General features: G+C 40.3%; 1 protein-coding gene across 6 annotated transcripts in view; it reads right to left on the bottom strand.

The window, feature by feature from the left end:
• Positions 1-1,716: 1,716 nt before the first annotated feature.
• SPSB4 (splA/ryanodine receptor domain and SOCS box containing 4) overlaps positions 1,717-16,654 on the bottom strand; it is a 159,460-nt gene continuing 144,522 nt past the window's right edge. For all 6 annotated transcript variants that reach the window (XM_027686192.1, XM_027686195.1, XM_027686193.1 and 3 more), the window contains one exon: positions 1,717-3,013. In XM_027686192.1, the coding sequence (XP_027541993.1) occupies positions 2,886-3,013 (128 nt within the window). In that variant the 3' untranslated portion in view covers positions 1,717-2,885. The remainder of the gene's footprint in view (positions 3,014-16,654) is intronic.

Raw genomic sequence — 16,654 nt, 5'->3', positions numbered from 1 at the left:
TTAGGGTGCCAGGATAGACAGACAGAAGTTTCAACTGCATTAGTTAAAGGATGATAACAACTTAGTGTTTGACCTCTGATTTGGGCAAAAGCCAATGCATCACCACTCTATAAATTACTGCTCAATTCACTCCTGAAGCAGACAGTAAACAAAATTTGCATTCTCCTAAAGTGAGCCTGGAGAATCCATGTGAGGGACATACCACCCAGGCTGGAGCTCACCAACGGAGAGCAGACTCTCTTTGGAACATTTTGTGAGGAGGTACTCTGACTACTTGCTCAGCCTCAATGCTCGACTCATCCTTAGCAATATGGATGGGCACTCTGTTTTCCCCATGAACCCTCTTGGAAGAGAATCTATTTGTACAGGGATGCTTAGGAAGAACACCTAACATCATTAATGTTCTCCATGGTGCATTCTCATTACAAGGCTTCTGTGGACCAAGAAAACTATATCAAAAACACTCTGATCCCCAAAGCCAGGTCCCTAATCCCACATGAAGGAGTGTATCTACCATCCACAGAATCACAACATGCAATTAAGGAACAGTAAAAGAATAAAACTATTATACGTGTAAAACTAGCACTCCTGGAAGACAGGTAAGTGTCAGGAAAAACCATCTGAAAGTTAAAATAAGGATGTTTGGTTTAGAGAAATCCTCACAGAAGGGGCACTAAAATTCCAATGCCACTGTAAAATGTTAATTAACATATAGACGCACCATTAATTTATCTTATGACATCAATTCCCACTTTAACAATAAAAAGCTGATGGCTTGGGTCAAGTGAAGGAACAGAAAAGACAACACTTAATGGTTGTGTTGCTGCAGTTATTCAAAGGAACATGAAGCCTAGTTACACACAGGAAAATACTAATTTTAGGAAATGCTTACCTAAAATGGACCTCAGTGGTTGAAAAATAAGGCCTATCAGGCCATTCCTGAACAGTTGCTTACCTTGCTTATGACAGATCACTTGACACAGCTGTATTTTAACTTCTGTGCAAGCTATTATACCTTTATAGCTCTTTCTTCCTACATACCTATTGAGACAAAAGGTAAAAATTAAATAAAGCAAGTGGGAAAAGTAGGAAATTCAGACCCTAGCTGTAGTTTCTTCCCCTTTGCAAGATAAAGGTAAGGAATGCAGTATGTACTGCTCACCTTAAGCGAAAGCCAGCCCAAAAGTAATCTGATGCTGAAGAAGGCATCAACTTACACAGTTGCACCCAGACACACAAATATTATTATTTAATTTTTTACATCCCTGTGTTACGTTGCCCTTGTCACTTCCACTCTTCCTCGTGTTGCTGTATCCTATTTATCTCACATTTCTCTTTTCCAGCTTGAACTGTAATTCTGTTCCCAGAGGCAACTGAGAGCAGGGCAACCATCTGCGGGTCAGTGGTTTTGCCTGGATCACCAGTGCACAGCACTCAAATTCCAACCTACCTCAAAAGCACAGAGTCCCAAAGCGCAACTTGGCACAAAACTGAGGTTTTGTTTAGAGGAATCTGACCAGAATGGTGTTAAAAGCAAGAGCAGTACAGCTCTATGCACAGTGAGTGGGATCAATCAGGGACATGATGTTGTCTGTGATGTTGTCAGCGATCCCAAAGTGCCGAACACAAACATTTGCAAAGCTGCAGGAGGAACTGAACTTCAGCTCTGTGCTATGAGCAGTACTATGTTATTTAACACTTCATCAAAGGAGATACGAGTTTTACTTTGGACAGTAGACTTTATTAGAAATTTTCTCCTCATTCATCAGTAAATTCACATTAAAATATGCTGAAGGCAGCTCAGTCTAAACATTTGACATTCTGCCATAACAACAACTTCCAGTTTAAAAACTAGATAACTGATCAGGCAGATAACTTGAAACATGTAAGAAACGCAAATAGAAAGCAGCATCTTAAAAAATGGGATGAGCCTGAAAAATTGATACATTTCAGATGGAGGTGGGAAAAAAACCAAAATCAGTCACCCCATGATGGGAAACAGTTAAATGAGAACTCCACAGACGCTAAACAGATAAATAAACATTATAACCACACATACATTAAAAAGAAAACAAAGTACTTAGAGTTCATACCACATAAAAATTATAAATTTGTTCAAATAAAAAAAGTGACAAGCTTTCTAAAATATGAATATCCTAAATTCTTGGGATAGTGAACACTTTGTTATAAACTGCAGAAGTTTGGAGGGACTAGATTTGGTCTTGAAAACAACAAACTGCGCCTTACTGTTACCAAGTCCAAAAACTGATCTGACACATATACCCTTTTTTTTCCTCTCATGTTTTCAAACTGCAGACTCTTCTTCTAGACAATAATCTGCTTTTTTGAACATTCGAGCTTTTAGATAGTATAGGCCTAATTATGTTGAGTGCTGAACACTCAAAACTCCCAGCAACTCTGTGTACCAAAGACAAGGTTTAAATATTTTTCAGAAGTTACTGTCAAGAATTTTCTTTTGCTAATTTATTTTTATTTGTTGGGGTAAGGTGTAGGAGACAAAAAGAAAATCACAATATTGAAGAATGATCTGCCCTGCAGGACAGTGTATCTTGCAGGTCAGATTTTCTATTGGCATTTACCAGAGGCAACAAAGATAAACCAACGTATGAGAGATGAGAATAATGGCCTTCAGGACTGTAAACACAACAGGCAACAGATAACACATGAATCTCAATCAAATCAACGTTTTCACATTCTTTAGTAGTCCCCCACAGTGATCTGCTTTCACTGGATCAGAAAAAAATATATATTAAAAATTAAATAACACTTAAGTGTCCATCACAAAGATTTATATTTTGCTGTAAACAATTTTCTGCCATTTGCATTGATGTAGTCCAACGTGAGGCCAGAGGGTTCTAGACGTCTTATTGGTACTGTAAATAATTTTTCAGAGACAGAGGCAAAGGTAGAATTTCTATGTCATGCAGGCGGTCTCTGCCAAGAGCAAAACGAATTGATCTTCGGCACAAGTCCATTAAAGGCAGGGGTTCCGCTGAAAAAATAGAAGAAAGAAAAGAAAAAGTTAATTTTTCAGCATCTCCATTTACAGGCAATGTTTTATTTATTAACATAGATTCTGTATTCTATCGAGCAGTCATAAAGATAGTAATGGTATTGGGAAAAGTCTGATAATCCTGAGGCAATTAAGATAATCAATGGAAGCCAAGGCAGAATTCTATACATTTCACCCATAATAAGGGGCTGCGAAGTTTCAGACTGAGCTTCCTTATCTGTGAGGTTTAAAATAATAATCCCAAACCACTCTTCAAGCTTACCAAATTGCAGCATAAAAAGTTACTACATTTCCAGATTTCAAGCAAGACAAAGAGTTTCTAGTGTTTATAACACAACATTCGTCATGTCATGTTAACATGAACTACACTGGCAACTTCTGACCTTCACATACCAGCTCCTTCTGCATCTTAGAACTGGAAATGCTACTTAAGGGTACCCAGATTTCTCAGCCAACAGTGCTTTTCCTACAACACTCTCTTAGTCTTTCTTTCTAGGAAGTTCATTGGAAGCAAAAAACTAAACAAAACACCCTAAAAAATCGAGAGGAAATGTAACCTTTTCCTCCTTGAACAAATTAGGGAAGGAGGATTGGGCTGACTGGAAGGCAGGGTGCATGTTCTCCTATGTATATACACAAACACCCTCAAAATATATAAACAACATCTGCAGATGTTCTTAAGTTCAATTTAATAGAAGTGAATTAAGTATCTGTCAGAAATGCCTGCCTGATAGCATTTAAGACTAGAGACTCCAACATGGTGATCCACAGCATCTCAAACCACCACACCACCACATCCCATCCTGGCCTGCAATACTCACATAGAACTGCAGGAACATCATAAAATTTCCATCTAATAGTAGCAAGAATGACCTTTGTGACTGCGGAGTTTGCAATGGAAGTCTTTTTGTTGCAGCAACTGCAATAAAGCCATAAAATATTCTACCAGTTACAGCTATCTTCAAGAACTTCAAACAGATGGATTTAGTTGCACATGCTGGTTTAAAAGGGTAACAGCTTAAAAGACTAGAGGAAACTCTTCCTCTTTACATTATAAAGCAGTAGTAGCCTTAAAAATCTTACTAGTACTTTCAAATGGAGAAAAAAAGAGTCATGTGCCCATATTGTAGCGATAACCTTTTATAAACTTCACAGATTTCTTACAAGTGCTCAACACTGTACAGCACTAAGTGGTTCTGTCAAGATTTCTTTTATGTGCCACATGTAGATCTACACAAACTGTGTTTGTCTAGTGGAAAGTGTCCCCCACGGCAGGGGGGTGGAACTAGATAACCTTTAAGGTCCCTTCCAACACAAACCATTCTATGATTCCATTCTATGATTCTATGTTAAACTAGCAATCCTTTAGCTGATATTATTTTAAAACCTACTTGGAAAAAAAAATCTTTATAAAGCACAAGATACCCAATTAATGACTGATTTTATATGCTATAATTGTCTGTTCTGGTGACACACCACTGACTTAGTGGATTTTCCATCATTTCTCCCAATCACAACTGATTTGTGTAGTTCACAGTTCACTATGGTATTTCCCAAAAGTGCCTAGCAAAAAAGCTTAGAAAGCATTCTGAAAGACTAAAAAGGTTATTTGGCTTATAAACACTTCAGTGACTCGATTTGGATTCTACTACTTAAAAATACATGTCATTGATAATTTTGCCTATTAAAAGACTACAAAATAAGAGCCCTCACATTCCAGTAATAAAGAAATATTTTCTATACACTGGTGCTCTTAGTTTTCATTTTTTCCATACCAAAATTATGAATGTTAAATCTTAAGGGATGAAGCTGTAAAATTCATTAGCCAGGATTAATAAGCAGAAGCAAAAATAGCTCATGAGTTCCAGGACACAGAATACAGCACATCTTACAAGTCTTACACCATAAGCAACAATTTTCTGAGTATCTTCCCAGAATCTCTGTGGTCCCATTAAGACGATGTAAAATGAGGACTAGGAGTGTTTAAAGCCATTAACTGACCATGTGGTCTCTTTTTTTTTTTCCTAGACAAAGGAATATGTAAAATGTAGCCATCTGTGCAGCCAGGCACAGAGTTAATCCCAAACTTCAAAATACAATTTAAGGAAAGGTTAAATTATTTTTCAAGCTTGAAAAGCTAAATGAATGTCTCCTGTCTCACTGCTATAGGGAATTTTCAAATGCTGAAGGAAATGCCTCCAAGTGTTTGCAACAGCTGCTAAATTGCACATACTAAATGTGGTTTTGCAACTTGAAAATTGAACTATATTCTTTTTATTCTATTCAACAGCAGTTCAAACCTACAACAAAATTAGAACAGGTCTGTCCTACAATACTAAATAGAATTTATGTTTTCTGGGGTGCTGGCTGCAAGAACTTGAGGAAAAAGTGTAATAATAGCATTATAAGTTAAAAATGTATGTAGTTGTGGATAGTCCCAAATGAACAAAAATTAAATTCAGGAAAAAAATAACCTTAGTTTCAAAATGGTTTATTGGACAATGGCAAAAGTCTAAAATGAAAGCCTGACAATTTTCAGGCAGCCTAACTCAACAGAACCATTATTAAACATTTGGTCTATACCTTAATGCATGCACTCCCCATCCATCACTTCTCACATTTTTACTACATACTTTACAAAGGCGGATCATTTAGAAAAAGATATGCGTTTTAAGAAGCAGAAGTTTGGTTCTAAACACTGGATTAGTTCCAGGGGGAAGCATTTGTATTACCATGGGGAAGAGGAAAGGGCAAAGAGCTTCTCATCCCGGGCACTGGGGTGCATCCCTCAGCTCCACCTTGCCCTGAAGCCGAGAGACACCCCCAGCCATGCACCCTCCTCCAGCACACCAGCCCTGGGCCAGAGGTGTCCCAGCAGATCCCACACCTCAGCAACTGGCAGAGCAAAGACACACCAGACCCCACTGCCCTGCAGCCCAGTGGTAACCTCAGAGATGCTTTCAGCACCCCGCCGGTGCCAATGCCTGGCATTCCCGCCGGGGTCCGAGCCCCGGCCCCGCCGTGCCCTCCCCGCAGCTCCAGGGATTCCCCAGTTGCGAGGAGGCATTTCCTGCCCCGGAGCTCGGGGAGAGGGAGTGGGGGCGATGTCAGCGGAGCACGGCGTGCCTGCGAGGAAATGGACCGCTGCAAAGAGGCTGCTCAGCATCTCCTGGAACGGCTGAACCGTCTCTCCCACACCGTGCAAACACCACAAGTGCTTCAGGTTTTCAGGAAAATTTAATGAGAAATGAAAGAACCATAAGTAACTCGGTCCTTTCAGAGAGGAAAGGAAAGGTTAGACCCGAGTGTTTGTTGCTGTGCACCCCGTGTTAAACACTAACACAGACTCGACCCATACGAAACACTCTATAGCACACTCAAACGTTCAAAATAGTATTTCCAAAATATGATTTTCATTTAAGATTATACAAATAATGTTTAGAAGACACTTAATAATGCAAAGGATGGGAACATGATTCCTCTGAAGGCACAACATCAGCTTTAAGCTTGACTACTGAAAAAGCCTTTCTTTCACAACATTAAATATTTACCTTTGAAAAACTTTTAAATTCGGGGATATTAACTGTCAGAACATCTCACTACTTATAATGCATATTAGGTATACTAAGAGTTGTATTTTTAGAATAACCCCCAATGGAATGGAACTGGAGCATTCAAGCCCCTCAGAAGAACCTGAACTAGCCATTTTTCCAAAGTTATGTGAACCCCAGTAATGTTCTTGCCATTAGAAAAAAGGAGGAATGAATTGCTGAGCTGGAATGCAAAATTGCAAAGAAAACATGATTCACAAGAATGGCTCTTTGTACTAAATTCCCAACCAGGCTAAGAAATGCAAAGTGAGACACTCCAGGGCAAGGGAGCAAGCTTTGCACAGGAAACCCAGTGCTTCCTCTTGGGATCCAGCAGCACTCAGAGAGAAAGTGCAGCTTCTGGGTAACGCACTCTCCAAGCCTGGGCCAACACCTTTCTGAATGTGCTTTAAGGAATCATCTTCTCATTTAAAGTTTACTATGAGACCTCTTCACCCACAGGTAGTTCCTCATAGCTGCCACATTACAGAAAATTATTGCTTCAAGAGAAAAATAATAATTAAACAAAAGAATAAAAAAAACCCTGGCATAACTGACGTGTCAGTTTAATTCCAGTTTTGTACTAGACGTATACAAGAAGGCCCACGTACAAAAGAAACCAACAGACCTTTGCTTCCCCTCCTTCTTAGCAGTGTATCTGCACAGGCCCACCAAGGTCACAGGTTGGATATTCCTTCACAAACCTTCCTTTCCCTACACTACAGTTGTATTTGGAAGCTGGTTAAGGCACAACCACAGCTGCTCTTCTCACCTAGGGCTGCACTTCACCAAGTGGGGTACAATATCGCTTAAATAGCCCTTAAACATAAAAGCTAATAACTTCAAAATAAATAGATACTTGGTTAATTAAATTAAAATAGCTATTTAATAACTATTCAGATATTAATAACACAAAATAGCTGTGTTTATATATCTAGATATATTCGTTCTAACGCCGTCACTGCTGGTTTAAGGACAAAGGCAAAGAAATGTTTGTAAGGAGACACAACCCTGTGCTTGTGAGCATTTCTTGAATACGTACATATATCTGCAAGAGCAATTTGCACATCATTACCAGCTGAAAAGTTCATTTAGTTTTGGCAACCTGTAGTTATTTAACAGTCTGGCACTCCAGCAAGGCTGCCTCATCTCTGTAAACAGGCTTTTGTAGTTGAGATAAAGTCATTTAGCATCCGATAACACTAAATGTTATTAACTGCAATGTTACATAAGGCTCATGCAAAAGAGCAGCTTTTAGCACAGAACAGTTATTTGCCAAACGACAATACCATTTTTTTTAAATAAATTTTTAAAGCTCTATCATCACATCATGGTCATGGCTTTCACTAATCTATGAAGAATATATTTTTATCTCATGTTATAAAAGCAAAGATGTCTGAGGGAAAAAAGCACAGAGCAAAATTAAAGCTGGGTGAAAGACAAAGTTTTTGTGAATCAACATCACCAAAAATTAAGAAATTTTTTAGGATTTTTGTAGACACCAAGCTACCTTATGTTTTGATACTTTTGGCCTTAGACTTATTAAAAAGCACTTATATTCAGTGATGCATGTTACCGTTTTCAACTGCTGAAAGGCAGCTTTGAAGTCAGATTAAAAAATAAAAAAAAAATGCAGTGTTACAAGACAGAGATGTGACTGCACATCATTAAATAAATGCAGAACACATCTCCAGTCCTAACTTTGCTGCGCTGAGCAGTGCCAGGAGGGAAGAGCCAGCTCGTTACTGAGGTGAAGGGGCAACCTCTCAAGAACGGGAAACAGAGAAACCTCTTGCAGAAATAGAACACGCCTGGTGCACAGAGAAGTCTGGAAAGGAGGAAAATGCACGATGCCTCTGTTCACATCCTAACGGGGCACAAGGTTTTCTGTGTTTTATGTACTCTGTGGCTATTGCCCAGTTCCCCTTCCTGCCCTCTCCTCTTTCCCACCAATAAGTCAGCAGCACCCCGTTTCCTGCTCTGCCCTGCTTTTCACTGCTCCAATTTTATCTCATACTTTGCCAAGATCCATGATCATTGTGATCTTTAGAAGGATGGTGTCCCCAATACTGACTCTTCGTCATGGAAAGGGATCCAACACAGACATGAGACAACAGTCCTACACTGTGCCTGTTATATGGCCTCCCATAACCAGGTGGGAAGGGAAAGCTCTCTTCACAGCTTGACACCACTCAGCTACATGACATCTACCTTATCCCATGGACAATGTTCCCTGTTCCCTACCAGGACACCCGAGTCCCACTCTTTTTCTTGAATTTTCACCCTTCCTCCAAGTATTAAGACACCTGCTAAGAGGTAACGTGACCCAAGTGTTTCCATTAAGGTGATTTAGGGTATACAGGACTTTATAACTGCCATTTAATTATCACATACCATAAACATACAAATATATGTAAGCCAGGAGTTTTCCTTCCAACCTTTCTGCCAAAGCTTAATTATTGTTTTAATTTTACACAGTACAGGCGAAATTCTTTCCCCTGCATAATATGGTACATAAATACACCCTCTGTGACATATTTATGGCTTCCCTGATGCAACTGATGGAAAATTTGAGTTGTGTTCCTTAAATGGCACAATCTAGAGAAAGGAAATTGCAAAAAATATATTAGAGAACACGGGCTATGACCAGTCATAAAAAATGCTAATAAATCTCCTAACAGCAATGAAAATACAGACAAAGGATTAACAGGATAAAAGAAATCACCTATCTATTTTTCCTACAGATGTCTCTAAGCTCTGCAGCCTAACCCAGCAAACAAAAATGAAGCACCTTAGAATATCTCATTTTAATTACGGCTCAGGCGATCCAGAGCCATCACCTCTCTCAAGAATTCTGCAATTCAAAAGGGAACGCTTTGGTTTTTCAGAAGAGCCTTGCCACGTTCCTCCAACTCCGAGTTTATCTATCCGAGAGCCGTGGGCTCTGGCAGACCATCCCCACTCTTAGGCTGGCTTCGCAGAGGCCGTGTCCCCGCACCCCCCGTGAGCCCCTGTGACACCGCCTCCCCCCCGGCAGGCTGTGCACACACAGCTGGAAGGGATCGCCCCCGCTCCTCCAAAAGCGGAACGGGCGGCAGATGGTGCGATGGTGTGTTATCGGGCAGGGCTGACAAACAGCCGCTGTCTCCAGCAGTTGTCCACCAGGACAAATAAAGCTTTGTGCTGCCCACACCAGCACCTTGCTTTTGGCGAGGCAGGGTGGAGAAGTAAAAATACAAAACCAACACAAACACCGCCCTGTATTTGAGCTAGCCCGCATCCCACAAAAATTCGGTACTTGAAATTAAATATGTTAAAGGGAGAAAGGAAGGCAAGAAAGCTTGAACAGAGAGAAGGACTCAGGGGTAACCTCCCCGCAACCCTCTCCGCCTCCTCCTCTGCGCGTCTGGGCCGGGCCGGGAGGATCGTTTTACAGATACCTTTGGCTTTTAAGTGTTAAATGCAGTTAAGCACAGTTTAAAACTTCAATCAAGCATCATTTAGCAGAATTAAGCTGAAAAAGCAGCAATGAACAAGCAGATATTCTGCAGCATCATTTGTTTTCAGTTAATGCTCTCCAGCTGTGCTTTCTTGAGAGGAAAAGGTTTGAAAAGCAGAACAGAATGAAAACAAACGAAAAGCAATCCCTAAAGCCAGTGGCCTCCTGTTAGGGGTTCGATAAAGAATCTATCCTTTGAGCACAAATGGAGAGCTCCACGCAATTTCTTTTTTGCATTTCAGTGTTTGCAATCTCCTACGAGGAATTCACAATTTAGGATTCGAATTCAGACAACTGGTCCTGACTCACGAGCACCAGAACAAATGCCTAAATTCAAGAAATTCAACACGGGCTTAAAATTTATTCCTAAATATTTCAATTTAGTAGGCTTTAGCATAGGCCTACATTCTTTTTTTTAATCATATTGGTTATAGGAGTATTCTTCCTAAAAAAGTAATTTGTTTACATTTATAGGAAGGCTGTATGTATGTATGGAGTCATACACATATATACCATACACAAATACCTGCAGAAACCCTCCTCGGAGAGACTCCATGTGGTCTTCAGTTCTTACCCTCTAGGTGGGTTTATGATCCATCCAAAAGGGCCCTAGACCCACATATTAATATGAAAAACAGGCACAACAAAAAGTCTGGCTCAGGCCAAATCTACAAGCAAACTTCACTGTGGAAAGTCACCTGAGAACCTTCATTTTCTGAATTACAACTGCTTAAATGTACATATGCGTCACCATACTTCAATTTCCAGCAACAACAACAGTAGGAAAAAAAATCACAGGTATGACTCATATTTTAAAACATTTTAACACGCTATTTCTACAATCTACAAATTATTAAATTGTAGTGCTGCAAAACAGCAGCAAACAAATGGCTTTTTATAAAAAGGAGCAAAGCTGTGTAATAAGCTGGTTTTGCTATATCTTGAGAAATTTGCATGCTGACAAAGACCACGAGCAGGAATGGTGGCAACTTCCCTTCTGAAAGGGGAAGGGCACATATGATTTTCATCTAGGGAGGATGGGCTGGAAAGATTTGCTTTCTGGCCTTGATTTGTTTATTGTTCTCCTCTCCTCAGATACTTCCACAAAAGGACTCTCCGCTTTGCTCTTGAACACAGTGCAAAGGTAAATTGGGACAGCTACTTCAGTGATGATCTAATGCTCTATAGTAGCAAAGACACCCAACACTAATACACGCTCTTGATAACCAGCAAACAAAACGAAGTGTTTGACATCAGAGATGAGCCTAAGCTACAACCATTGGCTCCTTAGCTCCTCCCTGCTCAAACCTCCCCAAGTGTACCACGTTGGGAATGAAGATTTGGCTTAGATTAATCTGTAACACATACTTCATAGCTTTTAATCTTAGAAACACATTTATCAGCATTAAATTCAGCTTGTGTGCCAGGCCATAAAGAGGGAAGTTAAAATATATCAAGGTGAGAGAAGATTAAAGCTTGCATGAGAATTTCACTGAGTAGATGCACTGGAGTTCAAAGACCATGTTGTTCAGGGGTTATGGACAGATTTATAGACAAAGTAATAACGGAAAAAGTTGAAGGAAAGTTCAGGATTCAAGGACAAACCACTGCAGACAATTATTGCAAGAGGCGACCACACACTGCGAGCAATGTGGGGACTGGAATACGCTGAAACAATTCCTTGCATTTTATCTCTTCATGAGATGTGCTTCATAAATGGGCATATAATATACCATGCATAGGTACATACCTGTAACAGTCTTTATGGCTGTGAACAAGTCCTATTGCCTGGGGGGGGGCAGGAAATCAAAGATATTTTTGGTGAACCTCTTGCTATCCTTCAGTTCATTGACACATTATTTCTGCCTTAATAATATGACAGCAGATGAGATTTCTTGGTGGGAAATCTAATCATAGTGATTACAACATTCTCAAATTCAAAACTGTAAGTTTTCACAGCTGTTCTTAAATACATTTTTTATTTTTAGTTAGCTAATCAAGGACGAAAGAGGGAGAGGGAAAGGGGGAGAGAATGAATGAGAAGCATGCAAAACCCCAAAACTTGGCACTCTGTGCTGAACTGGGTGGGTATCTGGTTGACTGACTGTCCCATCTGCCCTTCTCCCACCAGGCTCTTTTATCTGCCTGTTGCATTTTGTATGACATATTCATTGTGTGGAACAGTGGAATACACACCCTGTCATCTTTTCTTGTACTGTGCCCAGCATGCTGGAGCCTCACCAGAATTTCTACATACTGCCATACTGAAATAACATGTGCTCATGCAAGATTTCCATTGCTTACAACTCTCATTCTCAGCTGGAACCTCTCACAATAGTTTTCTGTATGGCTGTTTAGTATTATACTGAAGTTATTTATCCTAGTTAGCAATTAAATTGATTCAAAGCATCTTCTGCATCACATTGCACCCCACTGGAGCTTTCTTCAAAGCTTCACCATATTGAGAGGGCAACAGAACTGATGACTCTCCTACTTACATTAACACAGATTGTGCTGAGCTGTTTAAGACAATTAATATTTGACCGTATTCCTCATATCATTGTTATACGACATTTTCTCAACTGCTTCAATTTTACTTACCCAGAGGCTCCAACATATGCAGATTTTCTCAAACCAAGCGAGAAAATGACAGCAGCATGTCATTTAAATTTTAATGCAATTGTATACAAGCTAATGATCTCTAGGGGAGATTCGCAAACAATAGACCTGACTCATCACTTTGTTACTCTAGTTTTGATATTAACAGAATTGCACTGGAATAAATCTGGAGCCATGAAGTTGCAATTAGGCTCCATGTAATGAATTTGATCCCATTAGTTTAGTACCATTTGTATTTTCAACTTCTTGAAAATGATTTTTTTCTTAAGTACCATAATCTTCAGTAGCAGAAAATGGGTACTGGAGATGATCTGAATTATTTTCATACTGAATTTAGGATTCATCGTCATTCCTGGTATGCAAAAACAACTGATGCTCTCCGAATGCATTTCTAAAGCATTCATTTTGAACACAAATGCACTCTCACATCAAAGGTAGAGCATATAGAGCTGCCCACCATTGCTCAGCTCTCCTCAATCACAAGCTCCTTTTACCATCCCTCAACCCTGGCAAAGCACTATCTGAAATTTCACACCACTGTGCCACCACCTACAATCGGCACTCCTGGCATGTCATCTTACAAAGGGCCTGGTCATTTTGTGAGAAATAAGAGTGTGGAAAGATGATTTCCATATTATGGATTCCACAGCCACTGTGTTATCACAGCCCAAGCCTCTGAAACACCAGCATAAACCCACTGAAGGAAGGGACAGGTGAGGGGAGAGGTGGGCCAGGGGAGTGGTTTGCCCACTGAAGTGACTTTTCCTGTTCCTGGGCATGTGGGGGTAGGGAAGATGCAACATGATGAAAAACATTAAGACTCACAAAAACACCCCCCTGGAATTTCACACAGGATTACCAGAATCCGGTAGCGAACTCGAGTTTTGCTCACGCTGATTTGCTTCACCTCCAGTGCAGCATCACTGAGCAAACTTTCCTGTACTTGGTCCTACGGGACACATGGATAGCTGGAGTCCTCTCTGGGCTGTATTCTCTGGCCAGAACAGCTGAAAGGGGAGGTGGCAGTTGTGGTGGAACCTGCTGCCATCCTCCATCCATCCATCAGCCTATTCCTCACATTACTGCTTAATGTATTTTGAGAACTAGGTCTGCAGCAGCAGCACACCACTCCTGGCTTCCTCCCTGCCCTCCTCCAGCCCACCAGATCCAGCTAACACATTTCCTTTAGACTTCTCAAGCTCCACACAATGACCCTTCCCCCAGTGGTGCTCACTTGCTGTTCCAATGAATTCAGACACAAAGAGGAGGGCAGCAAGGAGTGACCAGGGAGGCTTTAACCCCAGCCCTGTCCCCTCACACATCTCCCAGCTCCAGGCTTGGTCCTTCTGTCCTCACTCAGTTTTACAACCACCATCTGCACAGGATGCCATTGATGTCAAACAAGATGAGGAGAGAGCCAGGAGCAGCTGAACCACTGAGCTGTGTGGCTGTGCTCTGCGAGGAACTATAAAACACCACCAAGAGTCTGGGTTTATTGCTTCTCACTGATTCATTATCAAACACGCTTTGTCCATAAACAGCCTGTTCCAACTCGCTCTGCCCCAGCTGCCAGCTGGCTAATGCAGTTGCACAGGTGTAAATGAAAGCATTATTTGGTCTGCAGAAAAGCTATTATGAACAGAGATTTATCTAGATTTTCAGATCCCAAAGTTAATTTGTGAGGTTGGCAATTAAAAAAAAAAATGCATCAGGGAACAACAAAACAAAGTCGAGCAATTCACTCACCTCTTTCATGTACTTGCATGCCTTATTTCTGTAGGAAAGGGAGTCCCATCCACCCACTAATACAGCGGATAGCAAATAAAAAAAATGAAAGAAATGGAATATGTACCAAAATCCTTATCACAGTTTTTACATGTTTGTGTTTTCAGATTCCTGAAGAGATTCACATAGGAGCTTGAGGCACTCAGCTCACTATTACGTGTGTGTGTGTGTGTATGATTAATACCACAGAAAATAAAAGCATCTCTAGAATTATACAACTTGGCCAGATGTACAATAATTTCTTAATACAAAATAGAAACTAATTTCAACATGGTTTTAGCTCCAATAGGATCTATTTTCTTATCTGGGCATTGGTAAATATGCAGGTTAGTTTTCAACACTAAGTGAGTTTATTCAAGCCCATACTGAGGTACCACAATAAATGACTTGATTCATTACAGTTCCAAGCAGGCAGCAGAGCTTAATGAAGACAATAAGGCCATTTCCAGCTCTCCAAAAAGGGATGGCTTTTGTTGTCAACTTTTTCTTTCATATTTTATTTACAGTTTCACTTTTTTCAAACTTAAACAGTAAGTAACTCATGGGAAAAATTATGAGGACTTCTGTTTTGTTTTGGGGTTTTTTTGTTTGTTTAGTTTATGGAGTATCATTTGATGCCAAATCTCCATTATATTTTGATAGATTCTGGACAGACTCCTTTACTATCAGTCTCATATTTTGAACACTAATTTTTAGTGTTTTCTTAATGTGATTACAAAAACAAAACAGTGAAAGACAAATATCAATTCCATTTTATGCTTGTGTGACATATATAAACATATATATAATTTATATATATATAAATATATATACACACATTAAAAAAACTCCACTCTGACTCTTTTCAATCAAATCTTCTGACCTATTAAACCATTTAAGCATGTCTTATTTTCTCTCTTATCAGTCATCTCCTTCCCATTCTTCTGCACTCCTACTCTCAAACAGTGTCACCCAGTGAACTGGGGTTTAAAAAAGAAAAGCCCTTCTACCTCTGGGTCTGGAAGCATCAGGTATGGCATATTTTGCCTGTTTTAATCTAAAAATCTGGGTGACATAGGTGCAACAGGTTGGTGCAAAAGCTAAATTATAAAACCAAATTCTTTAACTTGATACTTAATGAAAGTACAACCCCCCCCAAATATTAAAAGCACATTCAGAATTACACAGAGCACAAAAGAATGCTTCCCACCGAATTCCTTCCAGTCCCTGGCGACTCAGCCTTTTTGACTCCACCAGCATTGTCAGCAAAGCCAAAGGGATTTTTGCCAGGGTAAATAATGCTAAATAGGGTCCCTTATCCGTAGATATTTCTCTTTTTCCCCGTTGCCAAGAAATTTTTGATGTCAATCTGCCTCTAAGATGAATTGGATTTTATTTTTTCACGTACTCACAGTTCTGAGATAAACACTGACCCCTCGGGCGTAAGGACATGCCCATGCCCCTTTGATGTCTTGGATATTTCTTAACTAATTAAGTTAATCACATAGACAATGACTGAGCAAAAAGCTACACAAAGCTTTCCAAAATCATCCTTCATAGGGGTGGGAACAGCCACCCAGAGCAGACTTCCTGGGAAGCATTCCATTTAAACCATCCTCTAAACCCATCACATTAGTTAGCTGTTTACTTTGGATGTCCTTTTACTCCCCTGTCCAGGAGGAGAGATCAAGACCTCGTGCTTGTTCTAAATCTTATCAGCCATACATAGAATCAAACCCACAGCCCCAAAGCAGTCTGTAGTCAAGCACTAGGGGGAAGAAAGAGGAGTATTCAACATATCCCATTTCCCAATGTGCTGATATTTGTTTTGCATCTCGTTGTCCTTTCAAAAATCAGATGAATTTCTTCAGTAAGAAGGACTAACAAATCAAGGAGATGCTTTCCTCCTGCTGTGAGACACAGGCAAACACTATCGAAGTTGAGACACAAAGACCTGGGCACCCAAGCAGAGATTATCAGGCTGACTTTATCCTTGCAAGCATCTTCCAGCTGAAGAGATGATGAGAAGGACAGTGACCATCCAGGGTACTTCCTCAGGAACTCAAAAGTGCAGCTCTTGAGTGTGCTGCTCACTCGGTACATCCACACTGCCAGCGATGGAGGGGAGACCTGGAGCTCTCCGTTACC

The sequence above is a fragment of the Neopelma chrysocephalum genome, unplaced genomic scaffold (genome assembly GCF_003984885.1).
Source record: "Neopelma chrysocephalum unplaced genomic scaffold, ASM398488v2 Primary Assembly neopelma1_70, whole genome shotgun sequence".
In the NCBI taxonomy this organism is placed as follows: domain Eukaryota; kingdom Metazoa; phylum Chordata; class Aves; order Passeriformes; family Pipridae; genus Neopelma; species Neopelma chrysocephalum.
Note: the sequence above shows the minus strand (reverse complement) of the source record. Positions and strands in the feature narration are given on the sequence as shown.